The 27384-nt window shown below is 40.1% G+C and overlaps 1 protein-coding gene and 1 pseudogene across 2 annotated transcripts in view; one reads left to right on the plus strand and one right to left on the minus strand.

The window, feature by feature from the left end:
* The window catches only part of TMEM38B (transmembrane protein 38B), a 46232-nt gene extending 19351 nt beyond the window's left edge, over positions 1–26881 (plus strand). Inside the window, exons 3-6 of one of the 2 annotated variants that reach the window (XM_089319085.1) lie at positions 4462–5402; positions 6218–6308; positions 9760–9877; positions 26128–26881. In XM_089319085.1, coding sequence (XP_089175211.1) covers positions 5297–5402; positions 6218–6308; positions 9760–9877; positions 26128–26343 — 531 coding nt within the window. In that variant the 5' untranslated portion in view covers positions 4462–5296 and the 3' untranslated portion in view covers positions 26344–26881. The remainder of the gene's footprint in view (positions 1–4461; positions 5403–6217; positions 6309–9759; positions 9878–26127) is intronic. The other variant, XM_008256762.5, reaches the window with a different exon arrangement.
* On the minus strand, positions 1377–2594 carry LOC100357794 (U5 small nuclear ribonucleoprotein 40 kDa protein pseudogene; annotated as a pseudogene).
* Positions 26882–27384: the final 503 nt, after the last annotated feature.

The raw sequence follows: 27384 nt of genomic DNA on the forward strand, positions 1-27384 counted from the left end.
TGTTTTGTTGAGTTTCTTGAGTTCTTTATATATCCTGGATATTAATCCTTTATCAGATGTATAGTTTGCAAATAGTGTCTTCTGACAAAATGAGATTACAGGTGCTAGCTGTGTGGCATAGTGTGCTAAGCCTCTGCTTGTGGTGCCGGCATCCCCTATGGGCGCTGGTTTGTATCCCAGCTGCTCCTCTTCTGATCCAGCTCTCTGCTATGGCCTGGGAAAACAGTGAAAGATGACCTAAGTCCCTGGGCGCCTGCACCTGCATGGGAGAACTGGAAGAAGCTCCTGTCCCCTGGCTTAGGGTTGGCCCTGCTCCAGCCGTTGCAGCCATTTGGGGAGTGAACTAGTGGAAGGAAGGCCTTTTTGTTTGTCTCTCCCTCTCTGTGTTACTCTCTCAAATAAACCAAATCTTAAAAAAGAGAGAATAATTTGTATTATAGAGAAGGAATGGTTGGTTGAGGAGGCATTGGTCTCATCTGTTTACTTGCAAGTCTATTGAACACAGCAATTAATTGTTCTTTTGCTGTGTGGCTGTTTAACACTCTTAAAATAAGAAAGATTTTTTAAGATGTTAACTTACAGGTGTATTTTAGAAATTCCTGATTAAATAGCATGGTGACTTACTTGTTTAGAAATAGCAGTAATTATCAATTTTATGTGGTGTGATGTTTCATAGTTCAATATAAGATGTCCAAAATTACTGTTGTGATAGTGTAATAAAGATAGGCCTGGTATAGGCAATGAAAATGAGGTGATCTGTAATATGAATTACTGCAAAAGTGAAACAAAATCTTCCTTTCCTAATCTGTTCTATAATAGATAACCATAGTATTATAACTTTATTAAAAACACATTGAAAAATTGATAACTAAGTATAATCAAATTCTCAGAAATTAGTTCTATATATTCTATATTCAAAGAGCAGTGTACAGAGACGCAAAATGCTGTATGAACATGTCAAATTTTGAAGTGAAGGATTTTTTTTTCTTATAAAAAGGCATTTATGTAGCTTTTAATACAAAATGACTCAGAGAAACACAGGAAGAAAATATCACACATGCCAGTTACTGAATTAAGACAAAACAAAACCCAATTAACAAATTTCAATCACATTCCCTGTCTTCAGCCTGGATTAGATAACAGGAAACTACAAAACCAATCAATATTTGTCCCTTTGAAGAATCTTATTTAAAAAGTAAAAATAAAAAGTGAAAAACAAAAAATCCAGTCCCTGAAATCTGCTAGGTGGTTTTGGAGGCCACTAGGAGCTTCCTCAAGCATTCTGGTGACATGAGATACAAGGGGTTGCTGGAGGATGGCCACTGCTCCCCCTGTTTCTTGCTAGTAATGGTCACCTGAGGGCAGACGCCAGCCTGGGCACAATGTGGTGCCACTTATGTAGAAAGAGGTCTCAAGGACAAGCAGCCTTGGTGTCTTCCACTCTGCATCTTCACCGGATCTCACTTATGTGCAGTCTCATGTACTGGGTGCTGAGAGAATGATGGGCTTCATTGAGGACCAGTGTGGCCAGGAAGCTTGTACAATATTCTCCTGCTTGTGATATCCCACACATACACAAACCTATCCGCTGAGCCAGCTGCTATTTGTTTCCATCAGGTGACCAAGAATATCTCAGAAAATTCTTTTCAAAGTTGGGCACATTTCTTTGAACTATCTTCAAATACCTCTCTTTGGGGACAAAAGGCCGGACATCCCAGACCCACACTGTACTGTCCATTGCATTGGACAAGAGATAAGAGCCTTCATAACGTAAACTCAGCACAGCCACTGAATCTGCATGGTCTCTAATGGTGTAGGTTAGCTTGTTTTGGCGTAGGTCCCAGACCTTGATATTGTTGTCTATTCTACCAGAAATAATCTGATTACTTGTTTCATTAAAGATCACAGGTAACACCTGGTATGTGTTCTGAAATGTCTGGATGGCTGCTTTCTTCTGGATATCCCAAAGCTTAACTGTACCTTCGTCACTCCTCGTACAGACAAGCTGGGGGCCTCTCCTGGCTGTATAACAGGAATTCCCAAAGGAAGTGTGTCCTTTCAGCCTTTTAACTCTCCTGTTTCACTGCCAGTTTTATCTGTGGATGCTGAGAGGAGTGTACTGCCATCTGTGTTATAATGCAGCTCCATCACTGCTCCCCTGTGTCCCTTCAGTGTGGCATAGGTATCACAGTCACCATAGACATTCCACAACAATATCAATTGGTCAAATCCTGTGGTTGATAGGGTTGATCCACTGGGGTGAATCTTGCTGCAGTACACTTCTCCTTCCTGTCCTGAGAGCAGCATGAATGGGGCTTGAAGGGAGGAACACCTCAGAGGCCCAGCTTGCAGCAAAGCTCCTGGTGTTGCTTGCCCGACCCTACTGCTCCCAACAGCAACTCATGGCGCTGCCACTTGACTGGGACCAGTGGCAACTCTGGGCCTTTTTGTTTCTGCTGTTCTTTCATGGTGGCAGCCACTTTTCGAGTGAATAATTTTTTTCTTCAGAAAAGCTACTCTTTTCATTCTGTTTCTATGAGGTTTTATTTTTTAATTTTTAAAGATTTATTCACTTGAAAGGCAGAGTTACAGAGAGAGAATGAGAAAGGGGTAGAGTCTGAAGCCAGCATCCTGGAAGTCATTCAGGTCTCCCATGTGGATGGCAGGGGCTCAAGTACTTGGGCCATTTTCTGTTGCTTTCCCAGACCCATTAGCAGGGAGATGGATTGGAAGTGGAGTCCCTAGGATTTGAACTGGCACTCATGGATTGCTGGCATTACAGGTAGTGGCTTAACCCACTGTGCCACAGTGGTGGCCCCTCAAAGACCTTTTTGTTTTGCTCACATAATGTATTCTGTCGCTCCCCCTCTTCGCGGAGGAACGACACAGGACCCTGCGCTGTTCTTTTGTCTGCTCGGCCCTCCCTGGGTTTGCTGCTGGTTCTTCCCGGGTTGGCTACCGTCCCTTCCACCTCTGTGGAAGGGCGGTTCTCCCTGCCACTTTCCCCACTTCCGCAGGGGAGCGGCACACCGCCAGCCGGCTCTCTCGGGGGCTGCACAGGTGTTCCTCTTAGATGTTCCTCGTGCATGTTGTCTCTCTCCTCCTTTATAGTCCTCTTCCGCCAATCTCAACTCTGCTACCCACACGCCGAGTACGCTGCTCTCCTCCAATCAGGAGCAGGATCAGCTCCTGCAGGTCATCACTCAAGTTGGCGAGAAGCAACTGCGTAGAAGCTGTTTCCTCCTCTCCCAGTGCCATATTGTGGGAGAGCAGATGCATAGAATAAGTCTTAATTCGAGTAACAGTCTAGTCCGAGTTGCTCCCCACAGTATTCCTTTCTTTCAAGCTTTTTAATTATCAACTTATTCGGCATACTTTGCATTTTGCTTCCATATTGACTGTTAATAAGTTATTTAATTCAGGGCTACTTTGCATCTTGTTGAGACTTAGATTAGGAGATAACAAAAAGAATGGTTTCTGTCATCTAAACACTTATAATTTGTTATGGGTATTACAGCATTTATTTTATAAAGGGAAATTTAGGGGGCCAGTGCCATGGCTCACTTGGCTAATCCTCTGCCTGTGGCGCCGGCATCCCAGTGGGCGCCGGGTTCTAGTCCCGGTTGCTCCTCTTCCACTCCAGCTCTCTGCTGTGGCCCAGGAGGGCAGTGGAGGATGGCCCAAGTGCCTGGGCCCCTGTACCCGCATGGGAGACCAGGAAGAAGCACCTGGCTCCCGGCTTTGGATCGGTGCAGTGCCGGCCGTAGCGGCCATTTGGGGAGTGAACCAATGGAAGGACGACCTTTCTCTCCGTCTCTCTCTCACTGTCTATAACTCTACCTGTCAAATAAAGAAAAAAAAGGGAAATTTATAAAGAGCTATTTTGAGACAAAGGAACCAGTTGTTTTAGTTTAACAGAGCCCCCATTAGTCTAAGCTCAGATTAAATCAAACAAAACTCCTTAAAGTCAGTGGAAATATGTGATAGTATTTGAGTCTCTCCTTGAAAAATAGGAGAGAATTGGTAAATGGAGATGAAGAAGAAAGGGTGCTTTTGGCTAAAAACCTATTATATCTTTTTATTAAGTGTGAAGCAGTATTTTGGCAAACATTTCATATTCCATGAATACTTTGGAAAATTCTGACTTTATGAATCATGAATTACAATAAAATTCACAGCTACTTTTAAAAGAGATATGATACTTCTTTCATGCTGTGTATTCCATAACATCTCTCTCTTTCTCTCTTTTTAAAGATTTATTTATTTATATGAAAGGCAGAAATACAGAGAGGCAGAGAGAGAAAGAGAGAGAGAGAATCTTCCATCTGCTGGTTCACTCCCCAGATGGCCACAATGGCCAGAGCTATGCCAATCTGAAGATAGGAGCCAGGAGCTTCTTCTGGATCTCCCACGTAGGTGCAGGGGCCCAAGGACTTGGGCCATTTTCCCTTGCTTTTCTAGGCCGTTGCAGAGAGCTGAATAGGAAGTGGAACAGCTGGGACTCAAACGGACACTCCTACGGGATGCCAGCACTGAAGACAGCAGCTTTAACCGCTGTATCACAGTATTGTCCCCAATAATATAATTTAGTTGGTTAAAACTAAACTTACTCAGCAATTGAAGAACAAACCTTGTACTCTTTCAGGTATGTGAAAATATGTTTTTCTTTAAGACAAATCTGATTCCTGGTGTATAGGTTGCAGTTGACATCCTGCATGAAGGAGTATAGGTGAAGATATTAGTGGATATTGAAATGCAGCTCTTCTTCAGTCACCAAAAGCCTTTTTCTTAATTACTTTTCCTAGAGGCCAAAGGCACTGTATAGTTAGAGTAGTCTTTGCTTCTGGAAGTGATTATTTGCTTTATTCTTGTTATGTTGGGTTCAGCACTTAACTTCAAACACAGTATAGGCATCAATTAGGTACTCAGTAAATTATTTTGTTAGTGGTTCAGCACTTTACTTTGAGAATAGCATAGGCACAAATGTAGATACTTGTTACATCTTTAGAGTATTCTGAAGTCTAAAATTTTAAGATAGTTCATATGCTCCATGTGATTAAAATTGCTTTCCTATCTAATCTGTGTTTTTCTTTAATTCAAATTCCAAGTTTATATGGATAATTCTATTTGTTGTATTTTGCCAAATTGTTATTGCAGATAGACGAGATATTTTTAAAATTTCATTTGTATATTAAAATGTTTAAATTTTAATTTCAGGTATATTATATTTTTTTGCCCATACGACCTAGTTTCTCAGGGCTACTCATTCCTACCTGTTCAACTCCTGGCTGCGGGAATGAAGGAAGTGACCAGAACTTGGAAAATAGTAGGTGGAATCACACATGCTAATAGCTATTACAAAAATGGCTGGCTAGTCATGATAGTTATTGGATGGGCCAGAGGTAAGATTAACAATATGAATTCATAAGTATTATTATTATAACACAACTATTTGAACAGTTCTCTGATTAAGTTAATGGGGGGGTCACATGCTTTAATAACAGAATCTTTTCCTAAGTTAGAAACATTGTATCTATTGGCTAGAAAAGTTAATTCAAAACTAATACCCTCTCTAATGTGTGTCATCAGTAATTATTTTGAATAATCATATGATATGATTATTCATATCATATGATATCATATGATACATAATTTTTATAGTTAGATTGATGAAGAGCTCCAGAGCAAGAAAGATTCATAGTTAATTATGGTATAGTGTCACCATAAATAAAATGAGCTTACATAAGAAACTGTGTGGTCCATGGAAATAAAAAACATTATTCTGTCTTTTCTGTGTTTTTTCCCATTCTATATTTTTGGGTATAGTATATATGCGTGATTATGGGTTTGTGTTCATGTTGTGTCACTTGCCCTTTGTTGTTTTATATGAAGAATTGAATAAATTTCTTTAACTTCATATATTATATGGTTATATTAAACTAATCATATCAGGAAAGGAAATGCTAAAGCAGAGGATTATGTTTTTCAGTTCTGAAACAAACCTCTAGCTTTATCTCTAAACTTGAAGCCCAAATTTCAACCTTAAGTATGGTATAAGAGACAGTTGCCAAGCTGGTGAATGGGAAAATTAAAATTGTCTTAACATCCTAAATATACAAGGAAACTTTTTTCTCCTGCACAAAAATTATATTTTGGGAATTCTCAAGAAAATTTGCATAAACTTTCTTGTTTCTTTTTCTTTTCTTTTTTTTTTTAGGTGCAGGTGGTACCATTGTCACAAATTTTGAGCAGTTAATAAAAGGATATTGGAAGCCAGAAAGTGAGGAAGAATGGCTGAAGATGACCTAGTAAGTTGGTGTTCCAATAGGCAGCTTAACTGTTGCACCAAATGCCCATCCCACTGCAAGATTTTGAACAGAGGAAAAATACAATTTTTTTATTATGAAAGCTTCAAGAAATTTTGTGTGGAAAATATTTCAAGGCATATACTCAAAATAAGGAAAATTTCCCCTGAATATTGCTAATATTTATAGCATCACCAATCAAAGAAAGCCTCCTTTGTTCTAGTTCTGAACTACCTCATTCAGGCTTTAAGGTGTACTTTCCAGGATTATTCTAAACTTCAGTGTACTTTGTCATTCATGCAGCTTCTCAACCTTCATATTTAATTCATGGTGTCAGAGCATAGCACTAGCACAGCTCCAGAAACGAATGGATATTCACAAGGCTCAGACACCAGGGAGCAGGATGCATTGACAATTTGGGTCCCAGAGCTAAAGGTTACAGTGGCAACTTGGCTTCCTAGAAATAAGGCTTTTTTTAAAAAAAATATTTATTTATATATTTGAAAGGCAGAGTTGCAGAGGCAGAGAGAGAGAGAGAGAGAGAGAGAGAGAGAGAAAGGAGTTTTCCATCTACTGGTCCGCTCCCCAGATGGCTGAAACAACCGGAGTTGCGCCAATATGAGGCCAGGAGCCAGGAGCTTCTTCCAGGTCTCCAATGTGGGTGCAGGGTCCCAAGCGCCTAGGCCATCTTCTACTGCTTTCCCAGGCCATAGCAGAAAGCTGAATCTGAAAAGGAGCAGCCAGGACTAGAACCGATGCCCATATAGGATGCGGGAAGTGCAGGTGAAGGATTAACCTACTGCGCCACAGTGTTGCCCACCTTTTATTTTCAAGCTTGTTTTTGTTATTCAGGGCCCCCTACAATTCCATGTGAATTTAATTGGTATTTTCATTTCTGCAAACATTGTTGGAATTTTGACAAAGCTTGTGTTAAGTCTGTAGATTGCTTTGGGTAATATTGTCATCTTAACAATATTAAGTCTTCCAATATATGAAGATGGGATGTTTTTCCATTTATTTAGGTCTTTAATTTCTTTTAACAGTGTTTTATAGTTTTCAGTGTATAAGTCTACTTCCTTGGTTAAGTTCATCCCTAGGTATTTTAATTTTTTTAGATGTTACTGTAAGTAAAATTATTTTCTTAATTTTCTTTCAGATTGTTTATTGTTGACCAATTTAAAAAATGTCTAATTTTACCAAAAACAAAGGGCCCCATGCCTCAATTTCCCTCACAGTGGTACAAGGTCCGTATCCCATTTTGTAGACCCCAGGGAGACCAGAGAGGCCACCACTTCAAGTGAAGTGGCTCTAATATGAGAAAGTGGAGGCCAGAGACACTCCTGCTCTGAGTTTATTTCCGTAAGACTGGTGTTCATTAGACCATGGGCAGGCTAACTTGTTGGGGAGGGCTTCATCTCCGCCTGGAGAACCTTGCTATCAGTTCCAGGTCACTACAGTTAGACCTGTATATAATTTATGCATTATTTGATAAATACTTATTAGGAACTCTTAAAATATTTAAAAAAAAAAAGATTTATTTGTTTGGGAGAGAGAGTTACAGACAGACAGAGGGAGAGACAGACAGAAAGGTCTTCCATCTGCTGGTTTATTCCCCAAATGGCTGCAACTGCTGGAGCTGGGCTGATCCACAGCCAGGAGCCACGAGCTTTTTCCAGGTCTCCCATGCAGGTACAGGGGCCCAAGCACTTGGGCCATCTTCCACTGCTAACCTCGGCCATAAGCTGGATCTGCAGAGGAGAGCTGGGACTTGAACTGGCACCCGTATGGGATGCCAATGCTGCAGGCGGAGGCTTAACCTACCATTGTTGCTGTGGATTCGTTTCTGAGAGGAAGAGCGTGCTGGGGGCAAGAGGCGTGGAGTCACCACACAGACCCCGGGAGTCGGGTGAAAGCAGGCCTGAGGCAAGCAGCCTGCAGACTCGTTTATTTCAGGTGCTACAGCAGCTTATATAGCCAAGGCAGCCAATCCAGTCAAGGGGTGGTCTATGCCCTAACCAATCACACCCTGTTGCCAGGCAGTTTCCGAAGCCATCCAATCACAGCCTGTTGCCAGGCAGGCTCTGCTGTCAGGTGGTTTCCGAAACCATCCAATCACAGCCGGTTGCCAGGCAGTTTCTGTTGCCATCGGCCATCTTGGCATGGTCTTCTCATTCCACCACATTTCCCCCTTTTCGTTTATTTTTGAGCAACGGGAGGCATGATTCTTGGCCATACCATTGTTGACCCTGTTTCCATGTGGTCTCCGTACGCAGCTGTGCCTATCTTAGGTTGTCCCCCAGGGGATCTTACCTGTCATCTTCCCTCATACCATGCCACAGCATCAGCCCCCTTAAAATACCTTTAAAAATATTATGAATATATAATCAAAAATCGTTAGAGATTGCTGTTCTCAAATATGAGTGTTACCCAATCATATTGTTAAGTCCAAACCTATTTCCCAAATCTAACCCTGTTTTGAATTCAGTCATTAGCTTTTAATAATTAAATAACTTAGGTTTGATAAATGGCTTATAGGGGCCTTTACATTTGTTATATACTGCAATGTGGCATCCTAAGTGTTTATCTTTTTCTACTTGTAGGCATAGAGAGCTAGACACTGGTCTTTTACTGAAATATATGAGGGTACTTCAAAAAGTTTGTGAAGAATTGGAATTAAAGGTAAGTGTATCTTGGTACAAAAACTTTTTTGAAATCCATGCATAGTTTTTTCAGAATATTCATGGACTTCAAAATTTTTTGCACCAAAATAAGCTTATCTTTTAATTTCACTTTCCATGAACTTCTTTGAAGTAATCTTGTAGTTTAAATGTATGACAAATACATAACAAGAAAGTATGCTTCTTATTTAGTAATAGCATCTTATTATAGACTTCATAATTTTGTCATTAATATATTAAGATATAGAAATATTACTTTGCTATGTTGGAGTTAGCTAACTAATTTGCTAGAGCTGTCTCATACTGTGTTATGAGAACCAATTGTGTGTATTTTTTCTCCATACTGTACAACAGGCTGAAATAGTTGGTAGTGAGTTTACACCACAGAAGCAGGCAAGTGTTACAAATCAGGGCTTTCTTTTCCTAATGACACCTCCCTGGGAACTTATTTAACACTGTTAAATTTTTCAAGATTAATTCCAAATCATGCTGTGGAACATAAGACTTTCAAATTCTTAATGAAAAGTACTGTTTGATCAATTGTGTTTTAGAAATACTCTCTTTGTCAAAATTTTAAACTGTATTTCATGCTTTGAAGAAAGGTATTTAATTTTGTATATCTTAGCTCTTCCAAAACTTTCTGAGGGTGTTTATGAAGTTCATTTTTGTATTACATATAAAAACAGCCCATTAAGAGAGTGTTTTTCAGAACACGCTTTGAGAAAGAAATGAATCATGTTTATTACTCACTGACTTAAAATATGTTTAATTTTCAGCGCTTCTAAGGTAACACTCCTGGGGTCAGTCATCTTCACATTCCAGCACACCAAGCATCTGGCAATATCAAAGCATAATCTTATGTTCCTTTATACCATTTTTCTTGTGACCACAAAGGTAAGAGTTTAAAGTACCTATAATTCAGTATTACAAATTCTGTAGCACCATTCCCTTTTTTTTTTTTTTTTTTTAAAGATTTTATTTATTTGAGAGAGAGAGGTAGAGACAGAGAGAGAGGTCTTCTATCCGCTGGTTCACTCCCCAGTGGCACAATGGCTGGAGCTGCGCCAATCTGAAGCCAGGAGCCAGGAGCTTCTTCCGGTTCTCCCACGTGGGTCCAGGGGCCCAAGGACTTGTGTCATCTTCTGCTGCTATCCCAGGCCATAGCAGAGAGCTGGATCAGAAGTGGAACAGCCGGGACTGAAACTGGCACCCACATGGGATGCCGACGCTTCATGCCAGGGCTTTAACCTGCTGTGCCACAGCGCTGGCCCCACCACAATTCCCTTTTGATAGAATCCTGCTCATTGTGCAAATAAGAGGAATTTTTTTATTGATGTTAAGGAGTTTACTTAGTATATCTATAACTTTTTTAAAAAATTAAATTCTTTTAGTTCTAAAACGTTTTGATAAACATGCAATATTTGCACATTTTTTATGGGGTGCACTGAAATATTTCAACACTTATTTATATATCATAAACCAATCAAATCAGGCAACTAGTTTTTCCATTTATTTTTTTTCTTTCTGTTAGGAGCCTACTAGTTCTTCATTTCCAGTTCTTCATACAATAGACAATGCATTATTGTGAACTATGATCATCCCACTCTGCTGTGGAACACTGGGACTTGTTATTTCTGTCTCACTGTTTTGGTTTGTTATATGCAGCACCCTTCTAGGCCTACTCTTCCCATCCTTCATAATCTCTAGTAATCACTATTCTAAGTTCAAATCGACTATTTTTTTTTAAACTTCAACAAATAAGAAAGAAACATACGGTGTTTTGTCTCTCTATGTGTGGCTAATTTTACATACCACAGTGGTCTTGAATTCCAGACATTTTGCTGCAAATGTCAAGATTTCATCCTTTTTTATGTCTAAATAATACTCCATTTTCTTCATTTATCAGTTGATGGACATTTAGGTTGATTACATATCTTGCCTATTCTGAGTATTGCAGTAATAAACATCAGAGTGCAACTATCTCTTTCTTCTACTGATTTTCTTTCATTTGGATATATTCTCGGAAGTGGGTTATTTGATGAATCTGCTTTTGGTTTTTTTGAGGAACCTTTATACTATTTTCCATATGACTATACTAAATTGCATTCCCACCAGCAGCATATTAGGGTTTTCTTTTCTCTACATCCTTGCATTTGTTAGTTTTTATGTTTTTAATTTTTTTTGTAATAACCATTCTAACTAGAATGAGATGATACCTCATTGTAGTTTTGATTTACATTTCCCTGATGATTAGTGGTATTGAGCATTTTTTCATGTGTTTGCTGGCTATTTTTATTTCTTCTTTTGAAAAACACCTATTTAGGTCTGTTGCCCGTTTCTTAACTGGATTATTTGTTTTTTTCTTTGTTGAATGTTTTTGAGTTCCTTATATATTCTGGGTATTAATCCTTTGTTAGATGCACAATTAGCAAATATTTTCTCCCATTCTGTCAGCTGTCTCTTCACTCTGGCTTGTTTTCTTTGCTGTGCAGAAGCTTCTTTTTGTATATAACCCCACTGGTCTGTTTTTGCATTTGTTGCATGTACTTTTTGGGGTCTTAATCTAAAACACTGTTGCCTATACCAATGTCTTTTTTTAAAAGATTTATTTATTATTTGAAATGCAGAGTTACAGAGAGGCAGAGGCAGAGAGAGAGAGAGAGGTTGGTCTTTCATCTGCTGGTTCACCTCCCAAATGACTGCACCTGCCACAGCTGGACTGAACCAAAGCCAGAAGCCAGGAGGTTCTTCCGGGTTTCCCACGTGGGTGCAGAGGCCCAAGGATCTGGGCCATCTTCTACTGCTTTCCCAGGCCATAGCAGAGAGCTGGAGTGGAAGTGGAGCAGTCAGGTCTCGAATTGGCACCCATATGGGATGCCAGCACTGCAGAGAGCAGCTTTACCCGCTACACCACAGTGCCGGCCCCTATACCAATGTCTTGAAATGTTTCCCCTGTTTATTATAGTAGTTCCATATCTCACATTTAGATCTTCTGTGCATTTGAGTTGATTTTTGTATAAGGTGGGAGGTAGGGCGTGAAGTGTAATGCTCCTGCATATGGGTATCCTGTTTCCCCAGCACTATTTATTGAAGACACTTCCCTTTCTCCAGTACATGTGCCATCTTATTCCAGTCTTCCAGTTTTGAATTATGTATATTTTAATGGCTTATTTTTCATACTGTATAAATCACCCACTTGAAGTATGCAGTTGATTTTCTTTTTTTTTTTTTTTTTTTTGACAGGCAGAGTGGACAGTGAGAGAGAGACAGAGAGAAAGGTCTTCCTTTGCCGTTGGTTCACCCTCCAATGGCCTCCGCGGCCGGCGCGCTGCGGCCGGCGCACCGCGCTGATCCGATGGCAGGAGCCAGGAGCCAGGTGCTTTTCCTGGTCTCCCATGGGGTGCAGGGCCCAAGCACCTGGGCCATCCTCCACTGCACTCCCTGGCCACAGCAGAGAGCTGGCCTGGAAGAGGGGCAACCGGGACAGAATCCGGCGCCCCAACCGGGACTAGAACCCGGTGTGCCGGCGCCGCTAGGCGGAGGATTAGCCTAGTGAGCCGCGGCGCCGGCCCTTGATTTTCACTATATTCACAGAGTTGGGCAGTTACCACCACAATCATTGTTAGAACACTTTTACCACCCCAGAAAGAAATCTTTTACCTAATTTGCCCATTGTCTCTATTGTTTTATTCATTAATTCATTCATCTGATGGTGACATTTTAGTTGTTTTACTTTTTGGCTGATAGGAATAATGAGCTATGAACATTCGTGTACATGTTTTTGTGTAAATGTGCTTCATTTAGGATTAGAATTTTTAGATCTCGTGGTTATTCTGTGTTTAACCTTTGAGAGACTGACATTTCTCTAAATGTAAAGTAATGAAGCCATGTTTGAAAGTTCCAATTTCACCACTTCCTGACCAGTGCATGGTACCGTCTTTTCTTATAGCCATCCTAATGGTTATACAGGGGCACCTTATTGTAGTTTTATTTACATTTTCCTCATAAGTGATGGTGCTTAGCATCTTTTCATGTGCTTGTTGGCTATTTGCATATCTTCTCTGGAAAAATGTTCAGATTGTTGGTCTATTTTTAATTCTGTTATTTGTCTTTAATTTTGAGTTGTAAGATTCATATGTTCTGGGTACTAGGCCCTTATCAGATTTATGATTTGCAGATTTTTTTTCCCATGCTGTGAATTTTCTTTTTACTTGGTAATGTCCTCAGATAAACAAACTTTTAAAATTTTGATAAAGTCCAATATACCTATTTTTGACTTTTTTAAGTGTGCTTTTTGTGTCCTGTCGAAGAAACTATTGCCCAATCCAAGATCATGGAGATTTATCTCCGTTTTTTCTTTTTTCTTTTTTTTTTAGACTCAGTTGGAATGTACATTTCATGTTCTGGTTTTTAAGATTTATTTATTTACTTGAAAGATGAAGTTACAGAGGCAGAGAGAGAGAGGTCTTCTATCTGCTGATTCACTCTCCAATTGGCTGCAATGGCTGGATCTGGGCCAATCCGAAGCTAGGATCCTGGAGCTGGTTCCAGGTCTCCCACATGGGAGCAGGGACCCAAGGACTTGGGCCATCTTCTACTGCTTTCCCAGGCTATAGCATAGAGCTGGATTGGAAGTGGAGCCGCTGGGCCCAAAACTAATGCCTGGTTGTTATTCATTAGAAGTATATAGAAATGTAGTTGGTTGCTTTGTATTTTATCTAGAATCCTGTGGCCTTGCTAAACTTGTTTATTTGCTCCAGTAGTTGTGTATGTGTCTACGTGTAAATTCTTTAGGATTTTCTATATTAAAGATCATGTCATGCAAGTTGAGATAGTTTTACTTCCTTTCCTATCTTTCATTTCATTTTTTTACTCAGTTGCCATGGTTAGAACTTCTAATACATGGTCGGCGCCGCAGCTCACTAGGCTAATCCTCCGCCTGAGGCGCCGGCACCCCGGGTTCTAGTCCTGGTTGGGGCGCTGATTCAGTCACGGTTGCTTCTCTTCCACTCCAGCTCTCTGCTGTGGCCCGGGAAGGCAGTGGAGGATGGCCCAAGTGCTTGGGCCCTGCACCCGCATGGGAGACCAGGAGGAAGCACCTGGCTCCCGGCTTTGGATCGGTGCAGTGCGCTGGCCATAGTGGCCATTTGGGGGGTGAACCAACGGAAAAAGGAAGACCTTTCTTTCTGTCTCTCTCTCACTGTCTATAACTCTCTCTCTGTCTCTCTCTCACTGTCTATAACTCTTTCTCTGTCTAATTCTGCCTGTGGAAAAAAACAAAAGAACCTCTAATACAGTGTTGCTTAGAAATGGAGAGAGTGAACATACTTGTCTTGTTTCTGATATTAGGGAGAAAGCATTCATCCTTTTATGGTTAAGTAGGATGTTGGCTATGAGTATTATCATAGATACCCTATATCGGGTTAAGGAAGTTAGTTTCCTTCCACTCTTAGTTTGTTGCATGTTTATCATTAAGGAATATTGGGAGCCATATAATTTTTGAGTTTGTACATTAACCTTTAAAGAAAATGAATATGTTTTATGAGTTTAGAAGGAAAGAGGTGGTGTCAAACTTTTTAATCATAGGATTAGTTGTTTTAAAATTTATTTATTTGAAAGAGTTACAGAGAGAGAGGGAGACACACACACACACATAGATATCTCCATCTACTGATTTTTTTTGGTTTGTTTTAAAGATTTTTCTTTATTTATTTGAAAGAGTTACAGAGAAGGAAAGGAAGAAGAAGTAGTAGTAGAAGAAGAAGAAGAGAGAGAGAGAGAAGGAGGGAGGGAGGGAGGGAGGGAGGGAATGAATCTTCCATCTGCTGGTTCACTCCCCAAATGAATGCAACCATCAGGACTAGGCCAGACCAAAGCCAGGAGGCAGGAGCTTCTTCCAGGTCTTCCCATGAGGGTGCAGGGGCCCAGGAACTTGGGACATCTTCAGTTGCTTTCTCAGGTGCATTATCAGGAAGCTGGATCAGAAGTGGAGCAGCCAGGATTTGAATAGGTACTCAAATGGGATGCCAGTTTTGCAGGTGGGAGCTTAACCTGCCACACCACAGTGCTAGCCCCTCCATCTACTGATACCCAAATGGCCACATCAGCCAGGGCTGGGATAGGCTGAAGCCAGGAGCCAGGAAGTTGATTTGAGTCTTCTACTAGGATTCAGGGGTCCAAGTACGTGGGCCATCTTTTGCTGCTTTCCCACACACATTAACATGGAGCAGGATGGGAAGTGGAACAGCCAGGACTCAACTGGGGCCTATGGGATGCTGTAATTACAAGCGGTTGCTTAATCCACTATACTACAACCCATTGTACACACTGCAGACCCCATAGGATTGTTTTTTTGTTGTTGTTGTTTTTTTGTTTGAGGCCTACTTTGTTGGATAAAAGTGATAGTTTTTCTTACAGTGGTTTCTAGACATGCAGTTCTTTATTTTGACATCTACACTTAAACCTGGTACTGCAGTGTGATAATTAAAAGATATTTTAGGAGCCACCATTGTGGTGTAGAGGTAAAGCCGCTGCCTGTGGTGCTGGCATCCCGTATGGGTGCCAGTTTGATCCAGCTCACTGCTGTGGCCTGGGAAAGCAGAGGAAGATGGCCCAAGTCCCTGGACCCCTGCACCCACGTGGGAGACCCAGAAGAAGCTCCTGGTTATTGGCTTCAGATTGGCACAGCTTCAGCTGTTGCGGCCAACTGGAGAATGAACCAGTGGATGGAAGACATTCTCTCTCTCTTTCTCTCTCTCTCCCTCTCTTTCTCTCTCTCTCTCTCTGCCTCTCCTCTCTCTGTGTAACTCCGACTTTCGAATAAATAAATAAATCTTTTTTAAAAAAAGGCATTTTAGTAGAAAAAATGTAGAATGTTAGACTTTTCTCGTAACAGTGCACAATATTTTACTGATTAGAAATATTTCTACTACTTTGGGATGGGTGTTTGATCCAGCAGTTAAGATATGATGCCCCTTGGGATGCCTGCATATCGTGTAGTTCTGGCTGTGCTTCTGATTCCAGCTACATCCTGGGAGGCATTAGTTGATGATCCACGTATTTGGGTCTCTGCCCCACATGGAAGACCTGGATTGAGTTTCAGGTTCCTGGCTTTGGCCTGGCCCAGCCTTGGATGCTGCAGGCATTTTAAGGAGTGAACCAGAGGATGGAAGTTCTCTCTTTCTGGGTTCACTCCTCAGATGGCCGCAACGGCCAGGGCCAGGAGCTTTATCCAGTTCTCCCACATGGATGGCAGGGGCCCAAGGACTTTGGCCATCTTCCACTGCTTTTCCCAGGCCATTAACAGGGAATTAGATTGGAAGAGGATTAGCCAGGACTTGAAACAGCACCTGTATGGGATGCTGGCATTGCGTGTGGCGGCTTTATCTGCTATGCCACAATGCCGGCCCAAGAATATCCATGTATAACTCCTATGTTTGCCCAAATTCCATTTGGATTTATGCTGCTTCTAAAATAGCTCATCATTACATGTTACCGAGCAGCTACTATAGTGTCTCATTTCTTAGATATAAAAGCAAATGGCAGGAATACACAGAGAAAAAGTTTGTGGTAATTATTTCTCTTTATTTTGCTGTTTTCCTATTCATATAGTCAGAAAGTTTGTATTATATGTTTTGGATAATTGTGTAGTGTTTCTCTTCATTTATTCAGGTCTCCTTTAATTTCTTGGGGTAATGTTTTATGGTGTTCATTGTCTTACATGCATCTTTTAAAATTTAAATTTTTCCTGATGCAGTTCATATTTTTGGGTCCCTTTATACATAATTTTTTGCATTTAAATTTTGAATTTTATATTGCTTATATGTAGACATACAGTTAATTCATATACATTGTTCTTGTACCCTTGACCTTGCTAAATTCACATGTTGTTTCTGATAGCTTTTGCATAGATTTCCTTAGTGTTGTTTACATATATGATCTTGTCTGCGATAAAGACAGTTTTACTTTCTCCTTCTTAATCTGGATGCAGTTTATTGTATTGCCTTACCACACTGGTCTAGAACTCCCAGTACAATGTTGAATACAAATGGTTAGAGTAGACCTCATTGTCTTTTCTGGTCTTAGTGGGAAAACATTCAACTTTTACACTGAACTATGATGTTGACTTTAAGTGTCTTCTGGATACCCTTTATCAGACTATGGAAATTTCCTCCTTATTTGTAGTTTGCTAAGAGTTATTATCATGAATGGGTGTGGAATTTTGTCAAAATTGTTTTTCTCTTATGTCAACATAGTGGATTACCTTGACTGATTTTTTTTTATATTTACTTATTTATTGGAAAAGCAGAGTTACAGAGAGGCAGAGGCAGAGAGGTCTTCCAATCTGTTGGTTCACTCCCCAGATGGTTGCAGTGCAGGAGTGGTGCTGATCCAGAGCCAGGAGTTTCTTCTTGGTCTCCCATGCAGGTGCAGGGGCCCAAGGACCTGGGCCATCTTCTGCTGCTTTCCCAGGCCGTAGCAGAGAGCTGGATCAGAACTATAGCAGCTGGGACTAAAACCAGCAACCATATGGGATGCCGGCACTGCAGTGGTGGCTTTTACCCACTATGCCACAGTGCCAGCCCTTACCTTGACTGATTTTTAAAACATTATATCGACCTTTCATTCCTTTGACCAATTCTGTTTATTTATGATGTAGTATCTTGTTTGGTATATTACTGGATTCAATTTGTTAATGTTTTTCAAGTATTTTTCTTTTTCTGTTTATGAATATTGGTATATAGTTTTATTTGTAATTTTATCTAGTACATAAAACTGGGCTCACTAAACAGTAGAGAAATTTTTAATTTTCTACTCTGAAGGAGTTTATGTAGGTTAGATAATGTTTGATAAAATCACCAGTGAAGCCATTTGGGCCTAAAGTTTTCTTTGAGGGAAAGTTTTAAAATTTTTTTTTAAAGATTTAATTTTTATTTATTTGAAAGAGTTACAGAGAGAGAGGTAGAGACAGAGAGAGAGGTCTTCCATCTGCTGGTTCACTCCCAAGATGGCTGCATCGGCTGGAGCTGGACTGGCCAGGAGCCAGGAGCCAGGAGCTTCTTCTAGGTCTCCCATGTGGGTGCAGGGGCCCAAGAATGTGGGCCATCTTCTACTGCTATTCCAGGCAATAGCAGAGAGATGGATCAGAAGTGGAGGATCCAGGACTAGAACCAACGCCCATATGGGATGCTGGCACTTCAGGCCAGGATGTTAACCCGCTGCACCACAGCGCCGGCCCCTGATGGAAGGTTTTTGATGATAGCTTCATATATATATATATATGGGGCTATCTTCCATCCACCCACTGGTTTATTCCCCAAATGGCTGCAATGGCTGGAGCAGAGTCAGACTGAAGCCAAGAGCCCGGAGCCTTCTCTGAGTCTCCCACATGGGTACAGGGGTCCAAGCACTTGGTCTATCCTCTGCTGCTGTCTTGTGAGTACTGGCAAGAAGCTGGATTGGAAGCAGAGCAGCCAGGACTCAAACTTTTGCTTGTATGGGAGGCCAACACTGCAGGTGGTGGCCCTATGTGCTACGCCACAGTGCTGGCCCCTGTTTCATTGATTTGATCCAACTTTTGGTTTCATTGTTTTGTATCTTATATTTCATTAACTTTTTTTTTAAAGATTTTATTTATTTATTTGACAGGCAGAGTTACAGACAGTGAGAGAGAGAGAGAGACAGAAAGGTATTCCTTCCATTGGTTCACACCCCAAGTGGCCGCAACAGCCGGAGCTACGCCATTCTGAAGCCAGGAGCCAAGAGCTTCCTCCCTGTCTCCCATGCAGATGCAGGGGCCCAAGCACTTGGGCCATCCTCCACTGCTTTCCTAGGCCACAGCAGAGAGCTGGACTGGAAGAGGAGCAACTGGGAATAGAACCGGCGCTCATATGGAATGCCAGCACCACACGGTGGAGGATAAACCTAGTGCGCCATGATGCTGGCCCCATCATTAACATTTTTATTATGTCTTTCATTCTACTTATTTTTCTGTAAAGGAAAGGTTAATAAATTTGACCCCATAAATTTTTTTTTAAGTTGCTTAGCAAAAGCTACTGTGGACAGAGTCAAAATACAGCAATCAAACTGTGATAAAGCACAGCATATAACACAGAGGTCTGGTATTGCTAATTCGTAACAATCTAAAAATTAAAGGGGTTGTGCTTCATGCTTCTGCATGTGGAAATCCAATTTTCCCAGCACCATTTGTTGAAGAGACTTTCCTTTCTCCAGTGGTTGGTTTTAGCTCCTTGGTCAAATATAATTTGGTTGTAGATGCTTGGGTTGATTTCTGGCATTTCCATTCTGTTCAATAGGTCTATCCATCTGTTTTTGTACCAGAATCGGGCTGTTTTGAGTATAACTGTTTTGTAGTATGTCTTAAAATCTGGTATTGTGATGCCTCCAGTTTTGTTTTTGTTGTATAAGATTGCTTCAGCTATTTGAGGACTCTTGTGTTTCCATATCAATTTCAGCATCATTTCTTCCAGATCTGAGAAGAATGTCTTTGGTATTTTGATTGGTATTGCACTGAATCTGTAAACTGCTTTCAGAAGAATATTCATTTTGATGATATTGATTCTTCCAATCCATGAGCATGGAAGATTTTTCCACTTTTTTGTACCTTCTTCTTTTTCTTTCTTTAATGTTTTGTAATTCTCATCGTAGAAATGTTTGACATCCTTAGTTTATTTTATACCAAGGTATTTGATTTTTTTTTTTTTTTGTAGCTCTTGTGAATGGGATTGATCTTAGAATTCTTTCTCAGCCATGGTATTGTCTGTGTATACAAAGGCTGTTGATTTTTGTGTATTGATTTTATATCCTTCTACTTTACCAAACTCTTCAATAAGTTCCAATAGTCTCTCTGTGGAGTCTTTTGGATCCCTTATATATAAAATAATGTCATCTGCAAAGAGGGATAGTCTGACTTCTTCCTTGTCAATTTGTATCCCTTTGATTTCTTTTTCTTGCCTAATGGCTCTGGCTAAAACTTCCAGTACTATATTGACTAGCAGTGGTGAGAGTGGGCATCCCTGTCTGGTACCAGATCTCAGTGGGAATGCTTCCAACTTTTCTCCATTCAGTAGGACACTGGCTGTGGGTTTTTCTTAAATTGATTTGATTGTATTGAAGAATGTTCCTTCTATACCCAATTTGCTTAGAGTTTTCATCATGAAAGGGTGTTGTGTTTTATCAAATGCTTTCTCTGCATCTATTGAGATAATCATATGGTTTTTGTTCTTCAGTTTGTTAATGTGGTATATCACATTGATTGATTTGCGAATGTTAACCATCCCTGCATACCAGGGATAAATCCCACTTGGTCTGGGTGAATGATCTTTCTGGTATGCTGTTGGATTGGATTGGCTAGAATTTTGATGAGGATTTCTGCATCTTTGTTCATCAGGGAAATTGGTAGGCAGTTCTTTTTCTCTGCTGCATCTTTTTCAGGTTTAGGAATTAAGGTGATGCTGGCTTCATAGAATTTGGGAGAATTCCATCTTTTTCGATTGTTCTGAATAGTTTGAGAAGAATTGGAGTTAGTTCTTCTTTAAATGTCTGGTAGAATTCAGCAGTGAATCCATCTGGTCCTGGGCTTTTCTTTGTTGGGAGGGCCTTTATTACTGATTGAATTTCTATCTCAGTTATGGGTCTGTTTAGGTTTTCTATGTCTTCCTGGTTTAATTTAGGTAAGTTGTATGTGTCCAGGAATTGAGCAGTGAAGAATTGAGCAGTGAAGCCATCTAGTCCTGGGTTTTTCTTTGTTGATATGGGGGAGGGTCTTTAGCACTGATTGAGTTTCTGTATTGGTCATGGGTCTGTTTAGGTTTTCTTCATGGCTCAATTTAGATAGTTTGTATATGTCCAGAAATCTATCCATTTCTTCTAGGTTTCCCAGTTTGTTGGCCTACAGCTCTTTGTCGTAATTTCTGATGATTTTCTTTATTTCTGTGGTGTCTGTTGTTACATTTCCTTTTTCATCTCTAATTTTATTGATCTGGGCTTTCTTTCCCCTTTTTTTGGTTAGTTGGGCCAATAGTATGTCAGTTTTGTTTATTTTTTCAGGAAACCATCTCTTTGTTTCGCTGATGTTTTGTATTTTTTTGGATTCATTTTTAAAATTTCTTCTCTAATTTTAATGATTTTTTTTCCTGCTAGTTTTGGGTTTACTGTTTTTTTTGTTTGTTTCTTTTTTTCAAGATCCTTGAGATGCATTGATAGCTTAATTATTTGGCACCTTTGTGCCATTAAAGAACTTATGTTGTGTAACACATTTTTCTCTACATTTGAAATGATGTTAATTTATGTGATATTATGTAAAGAATGTGGCAGAGCTTTAAATACTTTTCTTTGCCTGAACATATATTTTAGAATATGTTGGAAAAACGAGGTTATCTTTGTAGTTTCTACTTTCTTTTGTTTCCTTTTTAAGCAAGAGACCATGAGGCTAACTGCTGTTTAATTGTTTGATGCTTTTTCTTTTAATGATTTATTAAATGAGATAGTTTTTAATTTGTAAAAGAATAGGGATTCATTCTATGTGTTACAGTTCTGTCACCTTGCTAAATCAAGGCTTGAAAGAGGCTGAATTCACAGAACAGTTTCTTTGAACTTCATAAGTCTCTCTCTGCAGTAATTTCTGATACCAGCAATACTCCTCAGCTGAGTGATGTGTCTGTTGGGAACGGAACTTCTATTAAAACACTTGACTTCGAAAAATACATGTTAGGGGCCAGCCGTGAGGCATATTGGATTAAGTTGCTGTCTGCAGTGCAGCCATCCCATATGGGCACTGGTTTGAATCCTGGCCGCTCCACTTCTGATCCAGTTCTCTGCTAATGTGCCTGGAGTGGTGGAGGGACAGCAGAGGATGGCCCAAGTGCTTGGACCCCCGAACCCACATGGAAGACCTGGAAGAAGCTCCTGGCTTCGGCCTAACCCAGCCCTGGCCATTGCGGCTGTTTGGGGAGTGGACAGATAGATGGAAGATCTCTCTCTCTGTCTCTCCGTATCTCTGTAATTCTGACTTTCAAATAAATAAATCCTTAAAATAAAAAATAACTGTTAGAGTTCATGTTCTTAGGAAGTACTTTAAACTCTGACACTCTTCTCTTTTGGATTTTATAAAAAGATGTAAGATGTTGGTATTTTTCTGACAATAGACTGTTGTTTTTTACCGCAGCTGTTTTTAGCTCTTTTTAGCAGCCAGTTAAATGAGGCTGTGGCCAAGATAATAAACCTGGTATATCTCATTGTAACTGTTTATTGTAAAGAACAACTTACTAGAGGAAAGTTCTTAGAACTTATCCAGTAATGGTATAAAATTGAAGGTTAACGTAATATTTAGCTCCTTCCATTCTGTATTCTCACTAAATGACTATATTCGTATTTGTGTCTTTACTTTTATGTATGTGATCATGTCCTCCACATTCATATCTCTTTCTTGAATGTTTCTGGACAAACCTCTATCATTGCATTTAGTCTTTACTGTTTTGTAGCTACTGATATTATTACTTTCCTATCTCTGAATAGTTAGTTGGTAAGGTCCTTGAAGGGAGGGCTGTATTGAATATTCTTCTGGCCTCCAAGTGTGATGTACAGCATATTATTTTAATCCTGTTGATGGTTGGTGTTAGAGTTTGTTAGTGCTGTTCTACTTTAGGTTTGGGGTCTCAGTTTAAGCCTGTGTTGTATTCCTGGGCAGTTCTGCCTGTTTTCCCCGGTACTAGAAAATCGGTTGCTGAAATATCTATCCCAGCTGTTGATGTCCACTTTCCTTTTGAATTTTCTTCCTCCTTATGTGTATACTGTTTCAGGATTACAAACTCTTCCAGAGCACATTGTACGTGGGCTCACTTCCAAATGGTTTCTTCCTCTTTGGGCTATAGTGCCTTCAAGTATTAAGCATTTTAGCTTTCTTAGACACCAGCTTGTCTCTTTAGCCCATTGGAACTTCTGCTTTCTGTTCCCTGGCTGTGATTTGGCACATATGCCTGAAGAAAAAACCAGGATAAATGTGGAGCTCACTTTATTCAGCTTCCTTTCTATTAAGGATAATAGCCTCCTCAGGTTCTTTCTGTATTGCTTGTTTTCCAGTACCTTTCAGCAGTTTTATGTAGTTCTTTCATGTTGACACTGGTGAAAGACAGAGTGTGATATGAGATCCTTGGTTATGGCTGGTTCATGTATGTATGTGCATGTGCACTAAAAAATTTGTTTTTTGTTGAGGTCAAATTCATGTAACACAGTTAGCTGTTAAAAATACATACTTTGGGGCTGGCGCCGTGGCTCACTAGGCTAATCCTCCGCCTGAGGCGCCGGCACACCGGGTTCTAGTCCCGGTCAGGGCGCCGGATTCTGTCCCGGTTGCCCCTCTTCCAGGCCAGCTCTTTGCTGTGGCCAGGGAGTGCAGTGGGGGATGGCCCAAGTGCTTGGGCCCTGCACCCCATGCGAGACCAGGAGAAGCACCTGGCTCCTGCCTTCGGATCAGCGTGGTGCACCGGCCATAGCAGCCATTGGAGGGTGAACCAACGGCAAAGGAAGACCTTTCTCTCTGTCTCTCTCACTGTCCACTCTGCCTGTCAAAATATATATATATGTATATATACACACACACATACTTTGGGGCCAGCATTGTGGTGCAGTGTGTTAAGCTGCTACTTAATGATGCTGGCTTCCCAAAATGGAACACGTAATTGAGTCCCAGCTGCTCTGCTTCTGATCCAGCTCCCTACTGATGTGCCTGGGAAACCAATGGAACATGGCCCAAGTGCCTGGGCTCCTGGCTGCAGCCTGACCCAACCCTGGCCATTGCAGTCATTTGGGAGTGAACCAGCAGCTAGAAGATCTCTTTCTCTTTTTCTGCCATTCAGATAAATAAAATCAATCTTAAAAATGATGCTGCTTAAAAGTAAATAAAAATATATACGTTAGTGGCATTTAGTACACTGACAATGTTATGTGGGTATGTATTTTTAATTTGTAAACATGAGGCTGCACTATAGCTAACTCTTGTTTTGGTCTCATTTTACTTAGCAATATGTCCTAAGAATTTTTCCCTGTTAATTTCTTGTTCATTATTTATTTTTCTAGTCCTGGCTGGGGCACCAGATTCTGTCCCGATTGCTTCTCTTCCAGTCCAGCACTCTACTGTGGCCTGGGAAGGCAGTGGAGGATGGCTCAAGTGCTTGGGCCCTGCACCCGCATGGGAGACCAGGAGGAAGCACCTGGCTCCTGGCTTCGGATCGAGTGCAGTGCGCTGGCCATTTGGGGGGTGAACTAATGGAAGGAAGACCTTTCTCTCTGTCTCTCTCTCTCTCTCACTGTCTAACTCTGCCTGTCAAAAGAAAAAAAAAAGATTTATTTATTTATTTATTTGAAAGAGCCACAGAGAGGCAGAAGCAGAGAGAGAGAGAGAGAGAGAGAGAGAGAGAGAGAGAGGGAGAGGTGTCTTCCATCTGCTGGTTCACTGCCCAGACAGCCACTATGACTGGAGCTACACTGATCTGAAGCCAGGATCCAGGAGTTTGTTCTGGGGCTCCCACATGGGTGCAGGGGCTCAAGAATTTGGGCCATCTTCTGCTGCTTTTCTAGGCCATAGCAGAGAGCTGGATCGGAAGTGGAGCAGCCGGGACTCGAACCAGCGTCCATATGGGATTCCGGCACTGCAAGCAGCGGCTTCACTCAGTAAGCCACAGCCGGGACTCAAATTGGCGCCCATGTGGGATGCCAATACTATAGGTGGCAGCTTTACACACTATGCCACAGCGTCACCCCTTGTTCGTTATTTTTAACTGCTACATAATATGCATGCACTTATCTTTCTTTCTTGTGATGTCTACTCTTTCTCCAATTCCCTGCTTTCTAGGCTATGTTGAGTTAGTAAGGTGTTATTCTTGATTCCATTTTTCCTAAGCAAGTGGATTATGTAGAGGCCTTTCTTTGAAAATTGTTTTTAAATATTACTTGTTTGGGTCATTATTTATGACCTGGAGGAATTGGCTTTTGGAAATTCATAGGGACCAGCATTGTGGCGTAGCAGATTAAACCATGGCTTGCATTGCTGGCATCCCATATGGGTGCTGGTTTGTGTCCTGGCTGCTTCACTTCTGATTCAGCTCCTTGCTCATGCGCCTAGGCAAGCAGTGGAATATGGCTCAAGTCTCTTGGCCACTGCACCCCCATGGGAGACATGGAAGAAGCTTCTGGATCCTGGCTTTGGCCTGGCACAGCCCTGGATGTGTGGCCATTTGGGGTGTGAACCAGTGGCTGGAAGATCTCTCTCTGTCTCTTCTTCCCTCTCTATAATTCTACCTTTCAAATAAATGTCTTTAAAAAATTAACAGTAAGAAATTCTTAATTTTTTTAAACTGTTTTAGACCTTAAAGTTCTCCTACCCAGATCCATTTTGATTCTAGTCTAACTTCTTGATCAGATCTAACAATCTCTGAACACTGTTTTGTCAGATAAAGGCCTGGTAGCACTATCTACTGTCTCTCTTGATGGCTTGATTGCATGTATAAGAAACACAGATGGAAAAAGTTGGGTGACTGATGTCTACAGTACCTCTTAGGAATAATACTCTGCTTCATTGAGCTTGTGACTTTTAGATAATGATGGACAGTGTATTTAAGAGTTAAACTATAGATTTGGCTATTGCAAACTTACTAGTTTTGAGTGTTTGAGAAAGTTATTTAACCTTCTAGAGCACTGGTTTCACATCCTTATGATGAAAGTAATAATAAAGCACTTTAGGATTAAATAATATGAAGCACTTTATTACCATAATTCTGGCATCTCAATGCATAGTAAAGATAGATATATTGATCATTTGCTGTAGACTATAGATGATATTTTACCTTGTTTTCTTTGAATACTAAATGTATTTTTGTGGAAATGGTTACACTGCTCAATTGGCATACAAAAATGTGGTCTCTTTTGTTGTTTTTAATAAGTAAATTTTTTGCCATGAGATGTAAATTCTTAGAGAGCAAAAATTGTTCTGGAGTCTACCTTTGCTTTTTAGCAGATTGAGAATGCATTTTGAAGTCTTTTTTTTTTTTCTTTTCATTTATGTTTCTCAGTATTGAGAAACAGAAAGCATTTGTACTTAAATTCAAAACTGAACTTTTTCTCCCCAGATAACCATGATGATTACAGAGACTTCTACTGTGACTCTGGCTCCCTTTGAGGATACATTGAGTCGGATGCTGTTTGGCTGGCAGCAGCAATTTTCATCATTTGAAAAGAAAAGTGAAACAAAACCGTCTTCCAATGGCACTGGGTCATCAGCCTCAAAACCTGTAGCTGATGCTTCAGATAACGTTAAAAAGAAACATACTAAGAAGACTGAGTAAATTTACCTTATATGAACTCTAGAAAGCAAAATTTTTTTTTCTTATCTACCTACCAGATTGTGATAATATTTCTGCGTGAATGATGTGAAATAAAGATTACATGTAAGGAATGGAGGTGAGAAAAAGAAAGAAATTCTTTCTGTGTCAGAGAGTCTAGCCCTTTCTGGATTGTAATTCTTGAATGTTAAGGGTTGTATAATGTGAATTTGTTTACTGATATAAAATATTCTGTTGTGATTATTTGAATAGATTAAATTGATAAAAGAGACTAGATTTTTTAAATGATAGAAAAAGTATACCTATCATTTCAAAAGAAGAAAAATTTTAAACTTTTAAAGAATTTAGAAATTTTCATACATATTTTTAATTTGAATGTTTTTGAGCTTTAGTTCAATGGAATTAAACATTTATTTCACATTACCATTATCGTTGCTAAGTATAGCAAACAATTCCTATTTAATTTGTAACACTGGGTAAACTTTTCCTAAAAAACACTTCATATATTATAAATGTAAATAAATTGCTAGTTTATATTACAGATGTAAACATTGTCTTTATTGCCCATGTTAGATGAAAAATACTTGCAGTTTTACTTAGTTTTGTTTCTGGTAGTACTTTTCAGTGAGTACAGAATATTAGCATGAGTTTTAATCTGAAGTTTTCTCATGCCCTTGTTTTTCTAAAAAAAAATTTTATTTTTATCCTCCAAAAAAATCAGGATTGTAATTCTTCATACATTAATGCATCCATGTTTTATTGTGTAATTTTCATTTAGCTTATTTCCCTCTGCCCACCTTAAAACACACTTGTTTTTAATGTAGTTAAGACAGTGTCAGCATTTCACATATGCTTTCTTTTCTTAGTAAGTCTGAATACTTTAGTGGTAGTTATCTTAGTGATCCAACAGAAAGTATTATCTGAATTTAAGATTTTTCCCTTCCCTTTTAATCTTCTTTCTAGTAGCTATTTTTTCAATTTTCTAGTTGAATGTCTCTAGTTTAATGTCTAGTTTGTGTCCACTAGTTTGTGTATGCTATATTA

This window comes from Oryctolagus cuniculus, chromosome 1 (genome assembly GCF_051225735.1).
Source record: "Oryctolagus cuniculus isolate XC-2025 breed Fujian yellow rabbit chromosome 1, ASM5122573v1, whole genome shotgun sequence".
Classification (NCBI taxonomy): Eukaryota; Metazoa; Chordata; class Mammalia; order Lagomorpha; family Leporidae; genus Oryctolagus; species Oryctolagus cuniculus.